The sequence below is a fragment of the Protopterus annectens genome, chromosome 8.part1, assembly GCF_019279795.1.
Source record: "Protopterus annectens isolate FY-2018-M chromosome 8.part1, PAN1.0, whole genome shotgun sequence".
In the NCBI taxonomy this organism is placed as follows: domain Eukaryota; kingdom Metazoa; phylum Chordata; order Ceratodontiformes; family Protopteridae; genus Protopterus; species Protopterus annectens.
This window is the reverse complement of record NC_056742.1, coordinates 150,124,067-150,150,324: the sequence shown is the minus strand read 5'-3', so window position 1 is coordinate 150,150,324 and position 26,258 is coordinate 150,124,067. Positions and strand designations below refer to the sequence as shown.

Genomic DNA, 26,258 nt, shown 5'->3' with positions numbered 1-26,258 from the left:
TTTTTTGTTTCAATTGCATTTGTCCAAATGCTTTTTCTGGAATATCCTGATTTCCTTTTATAGGCATATAGTTATACTTCACACTTTGCAGTTAACCTATCCTCTCCAAGGTGGTGCCAGTCAGTATGTTATAAAGAAACTATAAGCAGTTCGACTACCAGAGAAGAAAGGCAACTGAAGCCAAATGTCTCATGAGTGCAGGCCTTAGAGGCTATATCAAAGTGGTAGTGTTAATCAGAGTGCTGCTATTACTACATATAATGGAAGCACAAATATACTGTTTAACTAACCTCTAAAAAAGGCAACACTGATTTTAACTAATATAGTGGATTATGGTCTAACACACTCAGTAATGCGCTTGGTAAGCAGACTGTGCTCATGGTGTATGCGATTTCCTAGGTGTCTGGACATAATGAATTTCTCAAGGTCCATTTTGTCAATGCCAGCAAGTTGACTGGGCATACATCAAAAGTGTGATATGCTGATCTTGAGGCTCAGTGACTTGAGCCAGATCTGCTGGTTAGAGGGAGTACAGTCCTGACTACAACCTAGGTGACCACAGTTTGATCAACAGCTCTGGCACTTGTTTTGGCTGGCAAAGAGGAAGGGAAGAATGAAGCACCACCATCAGCTTGCTTCTATTCAGAGGCAGATATGATGGTACATGCTTGTAGTGCACATTCTCCACAGGAGACAGGATCACACAGGAGTGCTGGCTATACAGGAAGGATGGGCAGTCTTGAGTGTTATATCATTTACAAAAGTGAGTATCACTGCCTCACTGATGCCTACTGCATGCCAAACACTGAGCGTGGTATTGGGTATGCACTTCAGGAATAGGCCTTTAGCTGAAAAAAAATCCCTTATAGGAATGTTTGCACCATTCCAAGTTGGCTCAACCTAGCCAGGGGAATGAATGGACTGCTGAGTCCTCTTCCATTGGAGGAAACATAAAAAAATAGGTCAACTGGGTTGTAGGAGGAAGGTATAATGGTCAGGGAGGGGTGTCAAAACCAAAAAAAAAAAAATCCTGATAGTTGGTGACTTGAAATGTAGTTAGAATACTTAAGAGAAGAAAATAAATGAATGAATGTATAAATAAATACATTTTTAAAAAATACACATAAAATGCTTTCAAGAAGTATCTTTTTTGTCTATTGGACTTGAATATATGGGTTTCTTTGGAAATGGCATCACAGAACTGTACCATAGTCAGTTTCCTAGTCTTAAGGACATTGCTTATTTATAACAGATTTTGTCCATTTTTTTATTTAATTTGGCAAGGGGCTTAGTCCATACTGGGGGAAGTCTGTTTACAGTGTGGACTCAGGAAGGAGAGCAGAAATAGTAATGCACTTTCAGATGTTGCTGACACAATGTGATTAAATTACACAGCTTGTTGAAAAAAATAATATTACAATTAAATATATGTATCGACAGAAAATTATTAAAATGCAACATTTATGAAGAAAGCATTTTAGTAATAAATAATTCCTATAGTACTATACTAAACGGATACAGTATATATACTTCTGCATGAGCGTGGTGTTTTCCAGAACTGCCTATTAGTAGTACTTTACTAAACGGATACAGTATATATACTTCTGCATGAGCGTGGTGTTTTCCAGAACTGCCTATTAGTATGAGTTGCTGCCTAGGCCAAGGATGCCAGAACTGGCTGTTAGTATGAGCTGTGCCTAAGCCAAAGATATTGTTAGTTTATAGCATTTTAATTCACATTTTGATATGATCTCCATGAAATAGACAGAAGTTTATGAACTGTAATAACAATGACTTTGATGCTAAGTATAGAAATGATACTTCTCATTTTCTTTTGGAGGGAATTCAGCATATGAGGGTTTTCGTAAGCCAAAATGCACATACCTTATGAGGTTAGTACAAGGCACAAAAAACATAACAGCTGAGAAGAAGCACCTAAGAGGTTTGAGATGGGAATATCATTGTTAAAGAGGGGTTTAGATGGATGCACATGATCCTACATTTATTAATTGCAGATCAGTGATGAGGATATGTACTGGCCATTCACCTGCTAACTTAGAAATCCCTCTAAAGGCATTTTCCATTTTTCACCACTTTGTCTCCAAAGGGTATGATTACTTCAGTGGGCTGAACCACCTTCAGCACTTCAGAATGGGTGGGCTGGCATTGGCCTCTCAGTCCCCACCCTCCCTCACTGGCTCCTTCACTGCCTGGTTTGGAAGCTGATCCTAAGTCACCTGGGTTGTGGTCAGGGATTTATATCTCTGCACCATGCAGCAGGCCAGTGTTGTTAAGGTACTTTGTGCACAGTGCTAGAACATTTATGAAGAAGTCCTATAGGTCCATGTGTTTGAGATGAAGAAGTCCTATAGGTCCCCGTGTTTGAGATGAAGTCCTATAGGTCCCCGTGTTTGAGACAAAATGGTTGATGATGTTAGTATCTTTGGATAAGACTAAAAACAGGCCTGCTGTCCAACTGTCTTTATCTAGGTTGCTACATATATACTGAGCCTGAATTGTTAATAGCTGCTTAAAACCATACCATCTTGTGTGTGAGACAAGAGGTTATTTATGTTGTCAGGTGTGTTATATATATCTAATAGTTATTTGTGTGCATTTGCCATTTGAAGGTGCCAGAGTTAATATATTAAGATTCCTCCAAGACTGAAATGTGCATGCATAGAACTGTATAGTTAGCTTTGTGACTCTAGAAATTTCTTCATAACTTTGAAAAATGCCTTGAAACAGTCTCTGGTAGACTGCTGCTGATCATAGATAATACTTGGAGTTCTCTTGCTGTATCATTGTTTCCACACTTTCCAGGTGTTGTCCTCATGTAACATATACATTTTAATGGTAGATGTTAGCCAGACAGAGGCAGTATCAAATTTTAATGGTAGATGTTAGTTAGACAGAGGCAGTAAGTATCATGTGTAATTTTGCTTATGTTTAAGTGGCATAAATGTTCAATAATGTTAGATTGCTTTGAAACAGGGAAATCACTGTCAACTGTGGATAATGAATTTAGGAAAATCTATTGTGACTTGGAATTCAGTATGCTTTTTGAGAGGGATGAATTTTGTTCAGTTGTTGGTGATTAAACTTTTAGTTTTTTTACAGTCCACTTTGAGAAATCCCAGACTGCGAATGTAGCAGAATGATCACCAAGCTGCTTTGACATTACATGTGTTTCCCAAAGGAAATAAAATGTTATTTACATTAGTGGGTAGTGCTTGTTCCATGCAGCAAATAAAACAGTCTTTAGCATGTTTTTGGATTACACCTCTCAGGAAAAGGAACACATATGGTCTGGAGAAATATAACATCTGAAAGGCAGAAGCTGAGGGCTGCCTTTCTAAAAAAAAAAAAAAAAAAAAAAGAAATACAAAAATTAGAAATAAAAAAAAAATAAACATGGTTTTAGAATCCATGAAGCTTGAAACTCTGATATCCATCTATCTGGTGGGATAGCCAATAGAAGTAAACAGAAAACATAATCTGTAGAAAGGCATATATGCTCAATTATCAAAAGTCTAAGACATTCAAAAATAAAATTAATATCCCATACATGGGATGCATCTAGAATCTCAATATGAATTACCCCTCTGTAAAGGTTAGCCTATGCTGGTTTTGTGTTAATCTTGTATGGATATGGAGAAAGCTGAAACTGCAGTCAAATAAACACACACAATGACGTTACTAAGACCCGCATTAGCCGGAGAATGCAATGCAATGCACAAGTTATATTACAGACGAAGGGCTCAACCCCTTCTTCTTGCTTAATGTGCTTGTTCTGTGTTGCAATGCAGGCAGACTCAGTGGGCTTCCTCTAATTATTAGAAACATGGATAACATTCTGAGGTGTTCCAGAGCTGACCATGATATAGTTATAGAGCAAACTAATGGTGCTTTGCAAAGTCTGACCCTACAATGCATAACGCTGTTCACTAGCTTGAAGAATGGTTGGGGCACTGCTGACAGCTTCTAACCCAATGAAATTTGTCATGTTCAGCATGAATATGGTGTCATGGCTTTTACGATGTTTGAGGAAAACTTACTAAATTTGTGGGGATGGGGAAAGACATAAGAAAATCTTCATCCATACTACAGATCTATAGAAACTACAGAGACTTCTGAAGGGAATTTGGGATTTTTTTGAACTGGAAAATTTATGGATAGCCTATTTTAAGAATAACTTTTGAAGAATGTCTAACTTATTTCTCATTCATAGTTTTCTGGTATGCTGACAGAAACGATTATGATGTTTTCCACTCATTGAACGTTGAATAAACAAATCCAGGCGCTGTTACATAATTCCAAAATTTGACTGGCTTTATACATCCTGTGGGATTTAGCTAATCTCTTGCTCGTATATGAAAGCAATCAATGCCATGTTTTCATCTACATTAACAGTCAAGCTAAAAGTAGACTCAAGGAAGATTTACATTGATAACATTACCATCATAAACACAGATGAATGTCTCACTGAAGCAGCACCTACTTGGTTTGTAGCTTTGAAACTGAACTTCCCATCTTTATTATAAAACATTGATTTCTGGAGTTACATTAAATCCGTGAACTGGATTATCTCCTCTGTAAGACTTTGAACTGCAGACCATTCTCTATCCAAACTGGGCTTGCAATGCAAATGTGTATCATCCTTCATGTCTCACAAAAATTATTTCCATTGGTATGTTTAGGACCTTTGGAATATTTCCATATGTAAATAAACCAGTAGGACCACTGGCAAGATAACTGTCTTGAGATTTATCTATCTGAAGAGCTTTCGAGCTGATGTGTTAGTTTTGGGTTTTTATTTTGACTACATTTTGGATTTTTATGCCAAATCGCTCAGAATATCTTTAGGCCAGGAAACATGTTTGTATTATGTGAGACATGTTTTCTTTGTACAACTATGTGACAAACAAGTTGTACTGTCTTTGGAATTTCTTAATACTTCCCATCATCAGAAAATCCACTCAGACATAAAAGTATTTTTGGCAAGACATTTATTGATCAGAATATTATTTGACAGCTGATAAGATTACACATGATGTGAATCTAATTTGAAATAATTTCTAACATAGCATACTTAAGTACATAAAACAAGACACTGGCCAGATCACAAGGCATCTTTTGGAATATTCTTTCAAATCATAATTATTAATACTGACAGAAGAAGAAGAACACAAACATCATTCAGAACCTGCTAAGATTGTTACATTTCAGTATGTTCGTCTGCACTGTGCTATTTCTCACGTGTGCATTAATTTTGCTTTACATGAATAATGCTGCATTTATTACAGTACTTCTAACTGTTTTTGATAGACAAGCAATGTCCCATAATATTCCTTTGTTCATAACAAAGCAGACCTATGAGTTCCATCTAAACCTGTAACATGCAGCTGCCATATCCATGTCTCACATAATGTTGTGTCTTTTGGCTTTTCCTGGTTAGGGGTCGCCACAGCAGAACTCCGGTCTGCTAATGATTGGCAGTAGATTTTTTACGTGCCGAGTTGCCAGCTCTGACGCACAACCTTCAACAAAGGTACGCCCATTCACACATGTCTCCACACAGAAGGCGCTTTAGCTGAGAATCGAACAGGACAGCATCTTACTGTGAGGTGACAACGCTACCATAATACAGACACATTTTCTGGTCTAGCTTACCCAGGAATAATTTTGTAACTCATAAATCTGTCTTGACAGTTGTACTATCTAAAATAATTCTGCCAGAGAAAATTTATTCTGGTACTTATATATTTTTAATATTTCAATGTATATATATATATATATATATATATATATATATATATATATATATATATATGTGTGTGTGTGCGTGTGTGTGTGTGTAACAGTTCTGCCTTTAATTCATTCATTTACTACATGAGTTTTAAGAGCTACGAGTCTGAGCAACCTCAGATAACCCATCTGATTATTTTATCCTCAGATTTACAAAGACAACTAACTCAACAGGATAGACAAGAAGTGCAGGAAATATGAACACTAGGTTAGAAATATACCTACTGGCTTGAGTTTCTGAATGATAGCATTCACTTCATGCATTTATATGCATACATATTTAATAATTATTATTATTATTAAGTTCTTACTACCTATGTTATACTATTTTTATTAATATCCTACATATGAACTATAGTAAAATTAGAATCATATGCACTACAGCTAAAAACCTTTTAACAATCTTCTTCCTCAGCCTGAAAACAGATTGGTTACCCAAGCCATGGTTAACTTTCAGTTATTAGACATATTGAACATCTACAACTTTTAAGGTGTGCCAAAATTATCTTTAAATCTTATTTCACTTCTTGGAATGATTATAAGGTATTTTATCTCACAAATTCTCTTTTCTAACTGAAAATGAATACATTTCCCATTTACATGTGCTAACTTCAGAAATACCTATTTATCTGACTTCATGTCACAAAGATCAGGATTTGACCTCCACGAATTCTACTGCATACAGTTACCATTTTGCATTTACCTCACATTCATTCAATTTTCTCAAGACACTTCCAAAAGGCAATTTACAACTTACATTGTTCCTTCTTTTTTCCTAACATATTAAAATCATGTCTTGATCATGACAATTGGATGGGAAACTAGAAATTCATCCCTAGTTTTGCACGTATGTCTCTAATTAACACAGGTAACTTGTAAATGGTTCATCTCCCAGGCCCATGCTTACACTTATCAAGGGTATCAGAACTTGTCAGAGATTTGGCATGCATGGCCAGGCTTAAAAAGGCCCTTCTGGTCATTAGTCTCGTAAACACCTATGAACCTATAACCTATAAACTATGAACTTTTTGTATCTTGTTAGTACCCTTTTATTTCCCATATTTCCGCAGTGTCCTTAATTCTCTTAAATAGCTTTTACTGCTCGTTTCCTCAGGTAGTCATACTTTTTCCTTATTAATTTTATCCTTATTCACACAAACACATGCTCACACACAACTGCACACGTCTACAATAGAAGAGAAGGGGTCTGTTGTGTCCAAAGCAATTCTCTATAGCTTTCAAGGAAACTCAAATATCATGCTAGAGAATGCAAGGAGACACTGAGTGCACAACATTTCCCCTCTGATCAGCTATCTAACTTCCAGCTTTCAAGTATGTCACTAGACTTTAGTCATTGGTTTGGCAGACAGTTATCATCGGCAATGCTAGTGGGATGGTCTAAATGTGGAGGTTTCTTGAATGGAAAATTTTAGGGAATAAATACTGTCTTTCAGAAGAAACAATGCATCCATTTGGTTCAGCTATGCTGTGGCTTTTAGGTGGTTACTGTTATGTTTATCATCAAATGTTGGAATACTGCCAGAATCCTATGTTAATGAGCTAGCAGAAGTTCTGGTCTGGGGCATGACAGAAATGTGCACAGATGGTTATCCAGTTATTTTTCTTGGTAGTCTTAAAAAAGTCAGAATGCACATGTAGTCAGAGCAAGTAGATGACTTTTAATCATAACATCATGAGAACTCAACAGAAACAATTTCAGTACTTACGCATCTCACACCCAATTTACTCAAGCTTGGTAATGTAATTCATTATTGCTTATGTACAGTCTTAAAAGGTAGCAGCATACGTTAGTCTTAAAATGGCAATAGTTACACATATACTGTATGAGTAATATGGTCAAACATTTTAGCATATTTATTTTACTTGTCATCACACATTTCCTAGATATGTCTTGTTATTCCCATGATATTTAAGCACTTTTTAAGATGCATGTGACAGATAACCAAGTTCTAGGTTTCTGAAATTAAATCTTTTGATATGCATTGTGAATTTGAGATATATAGATTGTATGTGATGTATAGGCCAGGGGAGATGTGCATCGTGAATCTCAAATGTTCATTCATGAAAAAAAGGAAGAAGTGACTATGATTAACTTTGGAGTTTCTCTGCAAGAGCACATAGTCGAATTCTTTAAAGTTTAATATGGTTTTCAAGTGTACTCTTCTAAAAAAAATCCCCAGTTCTGGCTCTAGACCATACCCAAGAATGCAGCCTTAATGTTTTCTTTTTTTTCTCTATCCACAATGTAACCCAAGATACCTACTAAAGACCCACTTCATCTGATGCTCCTCAAATGTTTGATCACTTTCCTTTGAATGGATTGTGTGAAGTATAATTGCCCAAATAGGGATTAGTCTGGGAAAGGGCAGGGGGTAACTATAGTGCCAAGTCATTAGAGAATGAAGATATGAGGGAAAAGAGATATAAAAAGGAAAGACTAAAAGTGTTGGCCACATTTTTCATCCACTTCTGTTTCTTTCTTTTTGACCGCAGGCTTCGCAGCAGACAGAAATGTGTGTTCTGTTCTATGTTCATTGCCTAGCTGAGTTCACTACACCTAAGGGAAGCTAATTAGTTTTCTTTTCCATTGCAGAACTTAAGAAACCTCACACTGAAGTGGAACTGTACAGCCATTTGAAGGGTCTTAGCAGGTTTGCAAAATGTATCCCCTGATAACCAAAATATTTTTATTTGATGCCCCAGAATACGCTATCGATTTGGTGTTAATAGTTACAGTGCAAAGCTCTTTTCTACCTTCTTCATGAATGGTTGTGTTGATGGCATTGCTGAGGTTGTAGTAATCATTATAGCCCTGGAGCATGTTTTCTTTTTTTTTTTTAGCAAGCTGAAAGAGACGCTAAAAACTTCGCTATTTAAGATACATATATTCCATAATGGGGAAGACTCACTAAACATGATAAACCGTAAACATTCTCATTTGCTACTCTCCCTGCTTGTCAGGCAGAAACCTATAAATAATGGTCACTGATAATGATGAAAACTTTGTTAACCGTATCTCTTGTGGAGATAATGCTGCCAGTTTATAATTTAGCGATTTCACTTAAGGTGCAGGAAGGAACTTGAATGGACTGGCATTATTTTTTTTGGACTGGGACCTAACAGTCAGTTCTTTGATTCACTTTATTGGAACCATTCAGTCAACATGAATCTGTTTTAATTCTTTAGAAAAGGGAACCTGAAAAAATGCTTTGCCTTTTATCTGTAGCTGAAATTAGATGTCTGTGCAAGACATTTTAATTACATTTCTTATAATATATACATTTCTGGGGACAACGATCAAGCCCATAAATGAAACAAACACAAATTATATAATGACAATGTTTGAGGCATTATATGATGAAATCATTAAAAATGCATTTCATTCCAGTTAAACATACCAATCCAGAAAGACTAAAAGCAAATTACAGAAGTCTACACACCTGCAGAAGGACTGCAGATTGTTAAAAAAATGTGGAGTGATGGTTGAGGCAGCCTGACTACTTATGCTAGTATGAAATACATGGGTATGCATCAGTTGTCCCTAGATATTATGGTCATGCCTACAGTAATATCTGTGATGGAAAGGATAATCAAAGTGAAGACTGCTCTGTATAAGTGCCAAATGATTCCAGATAGAAGGATGTTACAATTATAGCTTGTTGTTTGAGACTTCTACAAATAGTACTGCTCAGTATAGATGTTAATCACCTTTATTAATAATATAAATTGCTTGGCAGCCACGGTGGTGCGGCAGTTAGCATTGTCGTCTCACAGCAAGAGGTTTTCCGGTTCAATACTCGGCTGGGGTGCCTTCTGTGTAGAGTCTGTATGTCCTCCCTGTGGTCACATGGATTTCCTCCGGGTGCTCTGGTTTCCTCCAACATCCCAAAGACATGCTCTAGGTGGAGTGTACACTCTAAATTGGCCCTAGGCGTGAGTGCTTGTGTGTGTGTGTGTGTGTGTGTGTGTGTGTGTGTGTGTGTGTGTGTGTGTGTGTGTGTGTGTGTGTGCCTTCTGTGGAAGGTTGGACGCCGGGCTGGCAACTCAGCATCGTAAAACTCCACTGCCAGTCATGAGCGGACAGGTGATCTGCTGTGGTGACCCCTATCCGGGAAAAGCCGAAAGAAGATGATGAAGCTTGAAATGGTGCAAACTACTAATCATACAACATCCTCAGCCTTTCCCAAAACAATAGCACCAAAGGGCTTGAATAAACCCACGGTGGTGGTGCTGTGTTAGCGTTGTCGCCTCACAGTAAGACGCTGTCTGGTTCAATTCTCAGCTAGAGCATCTTCTGCGTGGAGACATGCGTGAATGGGCGTACCTTCGTTGAAGGTTCTGCATCAGGGCTGGTAACTCGGCACATAAAAATCAACTACCAATCATTAGCGGACCGGAGTTCCGCTGTGGGGACCCCTAACCGGGTAAAGCTGAAAGACACAACAACAACAACCATGTAATACTAATGCTATGTTAGTAACTCCTTTGTGAATTCAGCACTGTAGTAAAGGGAAATACAGGACTTCCCTCACCAACAGATAAATAAAGCATGGTAGATGGCCAGGAGTATAACCCAACAACTCCCAAACCCCAGAAATAAACTTTCACTGCATGTTAAGCAGCATGACTCTCTATCTTGCTTTAAACATAAACTAGATGGAGGGGTGGCTATACACAAATGTACTCCAGGATTAACTAATATGGCCCTCCTGGAAAAAGGAGGTGTGGCCTGAAGTGGGATACTGGCAAGGAATGAATGGCCATAGGACTCAGTAGGCTTGGAAAATTGATAAATCTATGAATGTGTACTGTCCATTAGTGAAGTGAGAATGGCACAATGGAGCTGGGAGATCCCTGTCAAACATCACCATGTAATTACTTTCAGGGTGCTCACAAATGACACAAACACAGTGTTTGATTCCAGCCTCTGTGAGGTCTTTGTTGACCTGTCCTATAGCTTTCTTTAGGCTCAGGATTGCTTTTCCTAATAACCAATCTGATTATTTTACCCCAAACAAATGTGTTTCTTATTAATGAATCATGCAACTCACTACGTTCACAGTTTCTGACTAAATTGTTTACTTCAGTAAGATAAGAATTTATAGCTTAGTAGGACCCAGTGTTCTTGTGAAGATAAAATGATGATTATACAACGACCCCCCATTAATATTCAAAGAATGTGCACACTGATTGGTCAGTGTGCACGTTGTAAATCAGAGTTATAGTAATGGAAAAGGTCCGGTCGCCCGGACTTTTTCCATTACTATAACTCTTTTTTTTTTTTACAGCTACGGAGAACGCAAGATCTCTGTTGCTTCACACTGTCTCTCTATGTTAAACTCGTTTAACATAGCGAGACAGAATTAAAAAAAGCAACGGACATTCTCCGTTGCTTTTTTTAATGCTGTCTCGCTATGTTAAACTCATTTAACATAGCGAGACAGTTTGTAAAAAGCAACGGAGATCTTGCTTTCTCCGTTGTTTTTTACAAACTGTCTTGCTATGTTAAATGGGTTTAATATAGCGAGACAGCTTTAAAAGAAGCAACGGCTCCGTTAATGAGCTAGCAGAAGTTCTGGTCTGGGGCATGACAGAAATGTGCACAGATGGTTATCCAGTTATTTTTCTTGGTAGTCTTAAAAAAAGTCAGAATGCACATGTAGTCAGAGCAAGTAGATGACTTTTAATCATAACATCATGAGAACTCAACAGAAACAATTTCAGTACTTACGCATCTCACACCCAATTTACTCAAGCTTGGTAATGTAATTCATTATTGCTTATGTACAGTCTTAAAAGGTAGCAGCATACGTTAGTCTTAAAATGGCAATAGTTACACATATACTGTATGAGTAATATGGTCAAACATTTTAGCATATTTATTTTACTTGTCATCACACATTTCCTAGATATGTCTTGTTATTCCCATGATATTTAAGCACTTTTTAAGATGCATGTGACAGATAACCAAGTTCTAGGTTTCTGAAATTAAATCTTTTGATATGCATTGTGAATTTGAGATATATAGATTGTATGTGATGTATAGGCCAGGGGAGATGTGCATCGTGAATCTCAAATGTTCATTCATGAAAAAAAGGAAGAAGTGACTATGATTAACTTTGGAGTTTCTCTGCAAGAGCACATAGTCGAATTCTTTAAAGTTTAATATGGTTTTCAAGTGTACTCTTCAAAAAAAAATCCCCAGTTCTGGCTCTAGACCATACCCAAGAATGCAGCCTTAATGTTTTCTTTTTTTTCTCTATCCACAATGTAACCCAAGATACCTACTAAAGACCCACTTCATCTGATGCTCCTCAAATGTTTGATCACTTTCCTTTGAATGGATTGTGTGAAGTATAATTGCCCAAATAGGGATTAGTCTGGGAAAGGGCAGGGGGTAACTATAGTGCCAAGTCATTAGAGAATGAAGATATGAGGGAAAAGAGATATAAAAAGGAAAGACTAAAAGTGTTGGCCACATTTTTCATCCACTTCTGTTTCTTTCTTTTTGACCACAGGCTTCGGAGCAGACAGAAATGTGTGTTCTGTTCTATGTTCATTGCCTAGCTGAGTTCACTACACCTAAGGGAAGCTAATTAGTTTTCTTTTCCATTGCAGAACTTAAGAAACCTCACACTGAAGTGGAACTGTACAGCCATTTGAAGGGTCTTAGCAGGTTTGCAAAATGTATCCCCTGATAACCAAAATATTTTTTATTTGATGCCCCAGAATACGCTATCGATTTGGTGTTAATAGTTACAGTGCAAAGCACTTTTCTACCTTCTTCATGAATGGTTGTGTTGATGGCATTGCTGAGGTTGTAGTAATCATTATAGCCCTGGAGCATGTTTTCTTTTTTTTTTTTAGCAAGCTGAAAGAGACAGAGAACTTCGCTATTTAAGATACATATATTCCATAATGGGGAAGACTCACTAAACATGATAAACCGTAAACATTCTCATTTGCTACTCTCCCTGCTTGTCAGGCAGAAACCTATAAATAGTGGTCACTGGTAATGATGAAAACTTTGTTAACCATATCTCTTGTGGAGATAATGCTGCCAGTTTATAATTTAGCGATTTCACTTAAGGTGCAGGAAGGAACTTGAATGGACTGGCATTATTTTTTTTGGACTGGGACCTAACAGTCAGTTCTTTGATTCACTTTATTGGAACCATTCAGTCAACATTAATCTGTTTTAATTCTTTAGAAAAGGGAACCTGAAAAAATGCTTTGCCTTTTATCTGTAGCTGAAATTAGATGTCTGTGCAAGACATTTTAATTACATTTCTTATAATATATACATTTCTGGGGACAACGATCAAGCCCATAAATGAAACAAACACAAATTATATAATGACAATGTTTGAGGCATTATATGATGAAATCATTAAAATGCATTTCATTCCAGTTAAACATACCAATCCAGAAAGACTAAAAGCAAATTACAGAAGTCTACACACCTGCAGAAGGACTGCAGATTGTTAAAAAAATGTGGAGTGATGGTTGAGGCAGCCTGACTACTTATGCTAGTATGAAATACATGGGTATGCATCAGTTGTCCCTAGATATTATGGTCATGCCTACAGTAATATCTGTGATGGAAAGGATAATCAAAGTGAAGACTGCTCTGTATAAGTGCCAAATGATTCCAGATAGAAGGATGTTACAGTTATAGCTTGTTGTTTGAGACTTCTACAAATAGTACTGCTCAGTATAGATGTTAATCACCTTTATTAATAATATAAATTGCTTGTCAGCCACGGTGGTGCGGCAGTTAGCATTGTCGTCTCACAGCAAGAGGTTTTCCGGTTCAATACTCGGCTGGGGTGCCTTCTGTGTGGAGTCTGTATGTCCTCCCTGTGGTCACATGGATTTCCTCCGGGTGCTCTGGTTTCCTCCAACATCCCAAAGACATGCTCTAGGTGGATTGTACACTCTAAATTGGCCCTAGGCGTGAGTGCGTGTGTGTGTGTGTGTGTGTGTGTGTGTGTGTGTGTGTGTGTGTGTGTGTGTGTGTGTGTGTGTGTGTGTGTGTGTGCCTTCTGTGGAAGGTTGGGCGTCGGGCTGGCAACTCAGCATCGTAAAACTCCACTGCCAGTCATGAGCGGACAGGTGATCTGCTGTGGTGACCCCTATCCGGGAAAAGCCGAAAGAAGAAGATGAAGCTTGAAATGGTGCAAACTACTAATCATACAACATCCTCAGCCTTTCCCAAAACAATAGCACCAAAGGGCTTGAATAAACCCACGGTGGTGGTGCTGTGTTAGCGTTGTCGCTTCACAGTAAGACGCTGTCTGGTTCAATTCTCAGCTAGAGCATCTTCTGCGTGGAGACATGCGTGAATGGGCGTACCTTCGTTGAAGGTTCTGCATCAGGGCTGGTAACTCGGCACATAAAAATCAACTACCAATCATTAGCGGACCGGAGTTCCGCTGTGGGGACCCCTAACCGGGTAAAGCTGAAAGACACAACAACAACAACCATGTAATACTAATGCTATGTTAGTAACTCCTTTGTGAATTCAGCACTGTAGTAAAGGGAAATACAGGACTTCCCTCACCAACAGATAAATAAAGCATGGTAGATGGCCAGGAGTATAACCCAACAACTCCCAAACCCCAGAAATAAACTTTCACTGCATGTTAAGCAGCATGACTCTCTATCTTGCTTTAAACATAAACTAGATGGAGGGGTGGCTATACACAAATGTACTCCAGGATTAACTAGTATGGCCCTCCTGGAAAAAGGAGGTGTGGCCTGAAGTGGGATACTGGCAGGGAATGAATGGCCATAGGACTCATTAGGCTTGGAAAATTGATAAATCTATGAATGTGTACTGCCCATTAGTGAAGTGAGAATGGCACAATGGAGCTGGGAGATCCCTGTCAAACATCACCATGTAATTACTTTCAGGGTGCTCACAAATGACACAAACACAGTGTTTGATTCCAGCCTCTGTGAGGTCTTTGTTGACCTGTCCTATAGCTTTCTTTAGGCTCAGGATTGCTTTTCCTAATAACCAATCTGATTATTTTACCCCAAACAAATGTGTTTCTTATTAATGAATCATGCAACTCACTACGTTCACAGTTTCTGACTAAATTGTTTACTTCAGTAAGATAAGAATTTATAGCTTAGTAGGACCCAGTGTTCTTGTGAAGATAAAATGATGATTATACAACGATCCCCCATTAATATTCAAAGAATGTGCACACTGATTGGTCAGTGTGCACGTTGTAAATCAGAGTTATAGTAATGGAAAAGGTCCGGTCGCCCGGACTTTTTCCATTACTATAACTCTTTTTTTTTTTACAGCTACGGAGAACGCAAGATCTCTGTTGCTTCACACTGTCTCTCTATGTTAAACTCGTTTAACATAGCGAGACAGAATTAAAAAAAGCAACGGACATTCTCCGTTGCTTTTTTTAATGCTGTCTCGCTATGTTAAACTCATTTAACATAGCGAGACAGTTTGTAAAAAGCAACGGAGATCTTGCTTTCTCCGTTGTTTTTTACAAACTGTCTTGCTATGTTAAATGGGTTTAACATAGCGAGACAGCTTTAAAAGAAGCAACGGCTCCGTTGCTTTTTTTAAAGCTGTCTCGCTATGTTAAACCCATTTAACATAACGAAACCGTCTGTAAAAAGCAACGGAGATCTTGCTTTCTCCGTTGCTTTTGCCCACAGCTCTGATGTACTGCGTAGGCATACGCATGCGCAGTACATCAGAACTGCCGCAGAATACCAGACAGCTGCAGAAGGGCAGCAAGAAGGCATTATACAATGCCATTATTTAAGAAAATGAATTATTTTTTTTCTTAAATAATGTCATTGTATAATAGCAATAACCCACGCCTGGGTGTGGGTAATGCTGGATTTACCCACGGTTGGCTTTGTTTGGTCACTCGGGCTTCGCCCTCGTGACCAAACCACGCGAACCATGGGTAAATCCAGCATTAGCCACACCCAGGCGTGGGTTATTGCTATAATAAATGACTTACATTTCCAGTGCTCAGACTGTGCTGATATCAAGCTTCTTGGAGCACAGAAGCTCAAGTGTTGAAATGTTCATGTTGGCTATTCTTGGCACATGTATAAGCAAGACTCTTTTGCTCATGTGGATTTGTTTTGCTTCCATCTGATCATGCAATCTTCTGGAGAATGTGAAAGATAGGCTTTGCATTGAACGACAGTGATTGCTCTTCCCTGAGGTGTAGCAACTTTGGAGTGAGAATAATAAATGGGGATGTGGCGTACATGGGGATTGCTCCCTTGCAAAAATGTTTTTTTTGTGTGTGTGTGTGTGAAATGTTAGAACTGCTTGTATTGTTGACAAGTTTAAATAATTTTGATGTGACTTTCTGAATATTCATTATTTGCAATAAGAGCTCATGATGCTAACTTTTGTGATCTGACCAGGGTACTTTCAGGCACTCAGTGGAACTTGAACAACAAATTCTTCCTTGTTTCACAGTAATTTCTATACTTTCCTGTTATACTGTGTCTCTCTTATTCTCAAAAAGTAAATGAAATGCCTTTAAGGAATATTCAGCTGCAACATGCAGAAACAGATAGCACTGTACTTTTTCTGACCTCTCAGCTATTCTAATTGCAGTTAGCAACAAACTGAATTTCTGGAGGGTGCAGCTGCACCACATTGTAACAAATTAAAAAAAATAAAGGGACTCTGGAGGCTTCTTATGCAAAATGACAGTGAACTCAATCTTTGACTGACTGGACCTGCACTGGAGACTGTTTTTGTAAATAAATTTACTTTTACATGAATAGTAATACAGTAATTTCTTTACTTCTGACATCACCCAACATCTGGCATTGCAAGGTTGCTTGCAAATGACATAGACAGAAAGCAGTTTTTGCCAGCCACCAAAAGGACTTTATTGATTTCTTTGACAATAAACCACATGCCATGCATACGTTTTTGTGCTAGAGACACTCATCTGTTAAAGCTTCATGAACCTAATATACAATATATGCACCACAGAAGTGAAGTCAATTAATACAACATCATAGAAATGAGGAATCCTGCCTTTGTACTAGCAATGTGATATTAATATCCTTAAATAGAACAGCAAGAGGTTTTCCAGTTTGATTCTCATCCAGGGTGCCTTCTGTGTGGAGCCTGCACGTCCTCCGTGTTGTGTGTGTGTGTGTTTTTTTTTTCTGGGTGCTGTAGTTTCATCACACATTCCATAGACATGCAGTAGGTGGAATGGACACATTAAATTGGCTGTAGGTGTTCCTGCACATGCATGTGAGTGTTTGGAAGAACAACTGCAGTAGGGATAGCCACATGGTCGTGTGAATATTGGCTCTAGATGATTGTCAGTGTTGAAGTGACACTCAAACCTCATGTGCAAAACCAGGGAAAAGGGGTTGTGGAATGGATGGATGGATGGATGCAAGGAACTCTGCCGACCTAGCAAAATATATGTGCTATCACTGAACCTGCTTAATATCTCTAGTATTACATAAATATTATGGCATGGAACTTGCTTTGTCCGCATTTGTCATACAGCAGTACTCACCTGTAACATACGTGTTTACTTCGTTTTACTAACATTAATTACATGATGTACAGTCTACTACAGATAAGTAGGCCACTGCAATATATAAAACAGATGTTGAATTTAATTCTGTTTTTGCTGTACATTATTACCATCTTATACCGATGATGTGGGGAACCTACCACCCACACTCCCTGATTTCTTAGCATATTACTTCAATTTGGATCAACCTTGGAGGCATTCTGTTTAGAACTAGGGGTTTGTGGGGCAAATGCCCCATATCAGAGGTGCAGCTCCCTGAAAAAATTTTGTACAGAATTTTTATTTTTTTTTTTTATTAGTTACTGCTGTAGATGGATACAACTGCATTACTGTGTAATTGTTAATGAAATGAATACCAGGCAACTGCAAATAATTAAGAGGAAAGCTACTAGAAGGATCCATTAGATGGATGGGAAGGAATATGACCAGAGGCTAGAGGGGTTGAGTTCTTCATATCTGAGACCAGAAAAGATTGAGGAGGCATGGTATTGATGCACAAGAGCATGTCATGGAGTTGTGAAGGTGTTGTTCTGAACAGGAAGGACACAGGTGGAAGAAGTAGGCTAACGCAAACAGACTTTAAGGATTAACTGTTCCCAAGATCTCTGGAAAAACTTCTTCACAAAGAAGCTTGTAGAGCCATGGAATGGACTAACAGGATGGACAGCAGAGAAGAAATCTAGAGAGGAAATCATGAAGGCATGGGACTGGTGGAAAAAAGGGTAAAGCAAATGGTAGGGCTGCAGGGGAGATAGCATGCTTAGGTCAGACCAGTTAAGCTTGTTTTCTCATACTGACAAGAAAACTGCAATGCAATAGAGTCTGATTTTTAACAGATTTCCAATGAGGCTCTTTCAGTCAGCACCACAGAAACGACACGGTAAGAATGAATGATAGCTATGTGCCTCATGGATGCTGTAACTGTTGGTTCCCATTTACATGAAGAAGCAGTTCCTGCAAGCCAGAGGACAGGAGCTCACATTAAGCATAATCATGCAGTATCAGCAGTGTTGTAAAACTACATCAGATCATGTGATGCTGGCCTTTTTGTTTAAGCATGGCGAGTGGAGAAAATAAATGGAAAGTCTCCTCCAGTGGGCCTTTATTTTGGAGAAGAGTATTGTTAGATGCACACTGCTGATAGTTTTATCTATCTTAAACTGAGTTTGGGAAAACAAAATAATTTGGTTATTGAGAGTTTACCTTATGTTAAGAGAATGGCTAACTTAATCACTTCCAAAGGCAGTACAGCTATGTGGAATGATAACACTTCATTAGATTCCACAGCTCAAGCAAACAGGCAAATGATTAATTCAATATAACAGTCTAACCTCTAAAAAGGTCTCAGTCTCTTTCAGAATAAGCATTACTTATTACGTCTGTACTCCTAGTACTACATGTAATGCATAATGTCTGTATTTCGCAGCTTGCTTAAAAACCTGATCCAGCTGCAAGCTATGAGTGATACCTACCTCTCAGGTCAGTAGAGCCCATGGTAAGAATTAAAGTGTCTTCTCTCTTTTTACTCTTATCGTAAAACTCTTGCCCAGCTCTGTTTTGCTGACATATGATCTCCTCTACCAAAGCCAGAAGCTTGTTGATGTCTGTTGTTTTTCCAAACTCTTTTTCTGCAGCAGGCAGTGGAGTTTTCAAAAGTTTAGACAGTGAGTTGGCAATTCTCCTGATATCCTGGAAAAAATCATAAACACAGACAAGAATATGGCTAATCTAGCATTTTATTGCAATGCAGCAAGTAAGCATAACTATTTCTACTTTTCTGGGTGCAGCTTTTATTCGTTTTTTAAAAAATATGGAAAAAAAAAACAAAATAACCATGGAAAGTAATGTAAAAAGCATCTCTTACTTTCTCTCTTTTTGCAGTCTTTTTTTCTTCTTTCATTTCTCTTGTTTCTCTAAACATGATAGTTACTTTACCTTCTCCTCACAATCCTGAAACCATTTGTTTATTTTATATTTTTTTAGTCTGAAAAAATGAGACGTTCACAATGACCAGGGAAGAAGTTTCAATAAATATGTTAATCTGACTGCACTATTGACAGTGTAAGCACTTTTGTTTGTAAAATATTTCTAGACTTCATCTGACTGGAAAGAAATTGGTTAAGTTAAAACGGGGAAACTTTTTTTCCTCCATGCTTTCTACAAATGTCTTGGTTTTTCATATTTAATTTACTGATATGAATGTGGCGAGTCAGCTTGCATTTTCATGGTTTTTAATTATCTTTAGCTAGATAAATCCAATAGATAATAATATAGGTCCATTACACCATGCATACACATGCACCAACATGCACAAACACACATACGTTATTCCATATACACACACATCAAACAAATCACATGAATAGAGTCATACTTAGCCTATTTTAACCCTTTAAAATCTTATCTTTCTGTCACATCTCAGTTCCTTTAAATATGTTCATCTAATTTTTATCCTGTCAGGGATCAAGTGATAAATAACTTTCATCCTGATTTTCTCTCTCACCCCTTTCTATTCATGATTTTTTGAGAATATATCATTATTTACTAATCAATTAATAACTTTAATCATTAGTTTTCCGATACCTGCTTTATCATAATCTGGTTCTTGGAGGGGAGGAACTAGGCCCTATCCCAGTATTCAGTTGGATGTAAGGCAGACAGTCAGTCTTGGACAGGATGTATGTCCATGCATACACAGACACGGACGCACACACACACACACACACACACACACACACACACACACACACACACACACACACACACACACACACACAACACACAACACACAAACACACACACTCACACCACTCATACACACAAATAGGCAATTTAGAGGCTTATCAGTTTTCCTATTGACATATCTTTGGGATGGTAAAGGAAACCTGAGACCTTGGCAAAAATCCATGTAGACAGATAAAAGACATTCAGACAATGCAGAGAGGCATCCTGACCAGGAACCAAACTATAGGACTGTGAGACAATGATGTGGACTACTATACCACAGTACTTCTACTAATAATTTCAGTGTAGCCTATTTAACCCTTTGAGAACTTGGTGCTTAAGCATAGCAGTTGCTTTCTTGTACAGTGAACCCCTCCCCCAAAAAAGCACATATGCCATAGATTTTAATGCATTTAGGAATTATGTACCATAACTTCCTGATGTTGCTCCTGCATTTTTGGCTTCCTAGACTGTCTACATGTGAGATTACAGTAGTATTTTACAGTCTGAATATGACTTTTTACTCTGGTCTACTCTAAATTATTTTATTTTGAAGTCTATCACTCTCACTCCCTCCCCTGTTAAGTTAGGGACTATCTGCCCAGAATGACTACTGAGTCTGCAAAAGAAGCAAATACAATTAAGCAATAAAACAATTCAGTTTTTCTATACGATTTAGCTCCAGTTGAGTATTGTCCAAGTAAGTTTTTTTTTTTTTTTTGTGGTGCACTGACTCAGTATCTTAATGCTGCTATCTGTGACAAGTAATTCAAAAGGTGCCATGGTATTCCATTAGAGCAATGCCATTGTTTTGCTATCATTGGCTGCATTTGTAACTTTGTTTCTTGCTCAAAACTTTAGGTTAATACTGTTCTTAAACCAGAGGCATAGCTATGGTGGGGCAAATGGGCAGCTGCCCCAGGAGCAAAGTGTTGGGGGGGGGTGCAATCAGCAGATGCAGATCATTCATTAGTGCATTACTGGCATTCACTGCATTTGTGGACAGGGCTAAAGTGCTTTGGCTTTTTGTGTGAGTTATAAACTAAATTATAGGAAGCAGCAGCAATTGTAACAAGTGGTTTGCTATAGTTTAACTTTTTTATTGTATACAAGTTTCGGAGAATCTTTTTTGGGGTTGTCAAGTACTTGAGGACATCTTTTATTATTCCTCAACTTAAAGTTAAGGGGTGTTACCAGAATGGGGGATGGCAGAAGGTGCCAGAATTGCTGGTTACAGCTCTGTCATAAATACTGCATAGGCCTGTATATGTCTGTTATCTTGGTCTTACTGGTAACACTGAAAATCCATTTTAGGTTTGCATAATGTTCTGCACAGTGGAATATGCATGAATGTGTTTAAAGAACTTTGTTATAGCTCATCTGTATAATTTTCCTCAAATAATTTCTTTGGGGTCATTTTCTTTTGTGATATTTCATGACTGATAAAGAAATTATATGCATTCACATCTAACAACTTAAACCACTGGGTATTTAACACATAATGAGCTATGTCACTGGAGGTTGTAAATGCTTAGCCAATAGCAAAACCTTTCAATACTCATTCCTCTTCTGAATAAAACATCTTAAATCATTCCTTTCAGTGCAGTTGGTATTAGGGCCTTAGTTTGCCACTGTTCACCTTTTAGTTCCATGTTTCTCTGCCTTTCTCTTATGTCTTCCTCATTATGTAGTTTTTAGGAAAGCGTTGCACTATTAGTTATGAGACAATGTTTACAAGTTGTAAATAGTATACAGTCTGTTGACCTTAGTTTGATTCTCACAACTGCATTTTGCATAACAGGCAACTGCCAAAAGTTACAAAATCAGACTAAGATTCCTGGGTCCCCACTGAATACAGACACTTACAGCTAGTTGTTCTTACATATTTAAAAAAAGGAAAGACATTATAACTGCTGTGCTGGTTCCATGATGCAGGCAGATAAAGCCCTAACTGAACCCAGAAAATCCAGGATTAGTCTTTGATCAGGAGCTGGGGGAACCAATGAGCGAGGGGTCAGAGGGAGTGACCAATGCCACCTCACCCATCCATGAGGGGGACTGGATGAAGTTTGGCCCAGACAGTGCTGGCACCTATGGCAGAGAAGTGTTCGGCATGTATTATATATGGGTTGGGGGCATATTCTTGGCAATACAATGTTTTTAATGTCTCCCTTATCTCATTTGTCCCTATACAGAATAAATGCTGCAGATCTAGCTATTCAGAGTGAGAGCTGTTCTCTCTATATAACTTTGTTAAAATGTTTTATTAAGATCTTCACAATATGAATTGTACTCTTTTGCAAAAAATGAACTTGTAGTCCATCTGGCCCTCCTACTGTTCTACCTTTCAAATGCCAAATGGCCTCAATCACCTCTCCCTTTCCTACCTCTGGCTAGGATCATCTTTTTTCACCATGTTTAGAATTTTACCTTGCCACAGACCAAAAACTGTTAACTCCAGCTTAATGTCACAATCTTCCACAGCATGTCTCCAACTTTTTTCTCATCTGAATTTGCATAAGCATCTTTTAGATATCTCTCATCACCATGTCCACATCCTTATTAATTTTCCCTCCCTTAACCATAAATCTTCCCCATGTCACTTTGATCCCATTCTATTCCTTCCATCCAGTCTCTACTTGCTCCTGACCATTGTCTTGCAATATTTCACATACCATACCTTGCATCCATTAAAACTTTCACCATGTTGCCAGTGTCCTGAGTTACACTGCCATCCCTTTCTTCCTCCATCCTCTAAATAGCAAAAAGCTAGCCTTCCACACATTTAAAACTGCCACTCACATAGCCACCAACACAGCTAAAGCAACACACATTAGAAAAAGCCAAAGACCACTGATCTGCTCACCTAAACAATTTAGTATGGAACTCCCCTAAAACTCTAACCAATAATCTGGAAAACTCAATCAATAAACAATACAGGCTCAATTAAACATTTTCAAAATAGCATCAAAGACCGAATATCCTCATCTCATAAGCCAATCAGTTTAGCTTCTAACTACCCCCCTCCAAAAAAAAAATCAGATCATACCACTTAGCATATTAAACATAGCTATGTTCCACTTCAGGAGCATAACTTTCCAACAAGTTCATAGCTAAGTACTAGGCAAGCTGCCCTTGTAGGTCATTTTATGTCTAGCCAATTTGTCTTTTTGTGCTCAAAATAAACTATCCCATTTGGTTACAGATTGGCCTTACACATCCTATAATCGATAATTATATATTAACCCAAATAAGAATAAATTGGGTCATATCATAGATAATTTGAGGAGACCCATGCATAGAAGCAGACACTTTCCATTAGTAGTACAAGTGTAGTCCTGGGGTAAATTTTCTGTTTCCCATCAACAGCAGAGGTATCCTCTGCGAGATACAACTGTCTCTCCACACCATTCTGTTGATATTGCAGAACAGGGTTAGATCCCTAGACCGAGTATTTCTGATGGCATTTGACATACTGATGTGCAGTAAATCCATCAGTATGGGTCAGAGGATTCTTTGCATGCCAGGCACAGGTCACCTCTTAGCAGTCTGCAGGATACTGAGTATAGTGAAAGGCTTTGAGTCAGTTCATGTATGACATGTTGTTTAGGCCTTGTATCCTTTTAGTAAGGTATCTCTGTGGGTGTTCCAGTTGTTGCACTTTCTGGACACAAACATGCCAAAGAGGGCATTACATTCAATGACCTGCCTAATGAGGGCTAATAAAAGGGTGATAATGACATCTCTAGATGTAGACATAATCCCTTTGTTTATAAGCTGTGTAATACAGACGGACTTTCTTATAACAATGGACACATGATGGTCAAAAGTTAGGTCACTGTCAACATACATTTCCAAATCCAGAACAACTGGGTCAACTCTTAGGGATGCTTTGTCAATGTGGTAGTTCCTTGTGGAGCATGCATCATTGTATGATATACTCTCTAAAAAGCAGCATGGCTTCAGATCTGAATATAACACACTAGGAGCAATTTATACTGTTAAAAGCTATCTATATGACACAATTTAAAATGGGTATCTTACTGCTGTCAATTTCACTGATCTTAGATGTGTGCATTTGAAACCATCAATTTCTTGTCTCTTCTTTCTTTCTCATGCTAGCAAACCTTTAAGATTATGGCCTTGGGGCACTGGTACCATGGTGGTTCTCTCCTACTTAACATGAAGGACTTTCATGATAATGCAAGGAAACACTGCCACTGATAACAGTATATTTAGCACTGGAGTGAAACAAGACTTAGTACTGGGTCCTTTGCTCATCTCAATATTCAAAAATAAGCTGGCTTATGCTGTCCCTTCTATTAGCTGCACACTCTGCACTGACTTCTGTTCTATATTACTTTACTATACTGCATTTATTTTACTTAAGTTTTATTAGTTATATGTTTTCATTGTTGTACTACTATTAATCACTGTTATAGATAAAATATGTTATCCTCAGTTCAACCCCTTCTCCTATCAAACTCAAAAGTAAATTCCAGAAGGATTTCAGACACATCTGGAACTTGCTAAAAAGCAAGGATCCCACTGACAAATGCAACAGATGGGATTTATACTCAGCAGCAGAGAAGCACAAATTGCTTTGTACAACTAGGATAATTTGTACTTCTCAGAAGTAATGTGTTTTATAGATATCAACAAAATATCAAATAACCACTCAGGAAACACTTAATTAGAGCTGCATATGCTACAGAAACATGGAGAAATGTCTCTCTCTTATGCAGAGGGTGAGAAAAAGTTGTGTGTTCAAGGATACTGGATGAAGGACATGACATGCCCAGTCCTAAAAAAGGACTTGGCCTTGTGTACATTATGTAACAGCCAATGCAGATCCTTGGGCTGCATCTTATCACTGCACAAAAAATTGTGGTATAAAGGTCTGCTGACAGTGTAAGCTATGTAACTTAACCAGTTACTGTGACGACAAGGATAGTGATATATATTATAGACAGTATTGCTATGCTTTACATATACTTTATTAGTTACACATACATATTTAACATATCTGTAAACCACAGCAAGCAGTAACAAAGCAGTACTGAACAAGTTACTTCACATATTCATTAATACTGCAATTGAAACTTACCTTTATAACTGCTTCTGGTGTAAGAGAAGAAATATGAATGGTTTCAAATGGAGGAGTTTGTGGTGTAGGTAGATTTGGGGATATACGGCCATGTTTACCCTGTTTCCTTTCCTTCTGCTCTTTGCTTTGCCGAGGACGAATGTGCCTAAAAAGCTGGACAATGAGGAGGTTGACTGGAAAGACTAAGAGAGAACTTTCAAATCCTATCATTACTTCTTGCCAAGTAATTTCAATTGTACCTGTGGGGGGGGGACAAATGAATAAAAGAAAGCAATTTTAATTATCTTAAGCTTGATGAATGCATTGAGTTTATCTTTGATATGCTCTTCATTATTTATTTACTAAGGTTCACCAAAATGCACCATGATTCCTCTTTAAGTTTATGAAATATACTGGTAAGTCACTTACTCTGAGAGCAAGTCTTTTGGAGACTGTCCCTAAGCATATGCTCATTAAATTTAAATAATTCAACAGACAATGAAAAAAAAAAAAAAACAACTAAATATCGCATCAAACATTTATTTCCATTTCTCTGGCAAAGAAATCAAAGAACCTGATAAAACAGACACAAAATTGAAGAAATGCATCTTTAAAATCATCTTTTTTTAATCTTGAAATGTCACAAGAAAATGCAAAATACAATATTCAGAAACAAATGGCAGCACTAAAACCATCAATCTTATTAACAATCAGGAATTTTACAACTATTATCAATGAAAATCACCACCGTTGGCTTGATATAACATTCTGATTAATTGCTAAGAGAATACACTGTATTATATTCAATTAATTTCTCCCTACCAGGACATTCATGTACAATAACCTCATATATTCATTTGTTCACACCAGTTACTTCTCTAATCCATGATTGCAGGTATAAGCAGGTGCATAAAATTAAGGACACTAAATAAAAAATATTCTCCTCTTCACAATTTTACTTCTCTCTGTTTACCCTAAAATGCTCTTCACCCTGAGAAATATTTTATACTTAATCTTTAACGTCACTCTTCTCTAACAAACTTCCCATG

At 37.8% G+C, this 26,258-nt stretch overlaps 1 protein-coding gene across 1 annotated transcript in view; it reads right to left on the bottom strand.

The window, feature by feature from the left end:
• The window catches only part of PKD1L2 (polycystin 1 like 2), a 1,522,374-nt gene that overhangs the window by 429,204 nt on the left and 1,066,912 nt on the right, over positions 1-26,258 (bottom strand). The window contains exons 33-34 of the mRNA XM_044081586.1: positions 25,231-25,469; positions 18,872-19,088 (exon numbers count right to left, since the gene is read on the bottom strand). Coding sequence (XP_043937521.1) covers positions 18,872-19,088; positions 25,231-25,469 — 456 coding nt within the window. The remainder of the gene's footprint in view (positions 1-18,871; positions 19,089-25,230; positions 25,470-26,258) is intronic.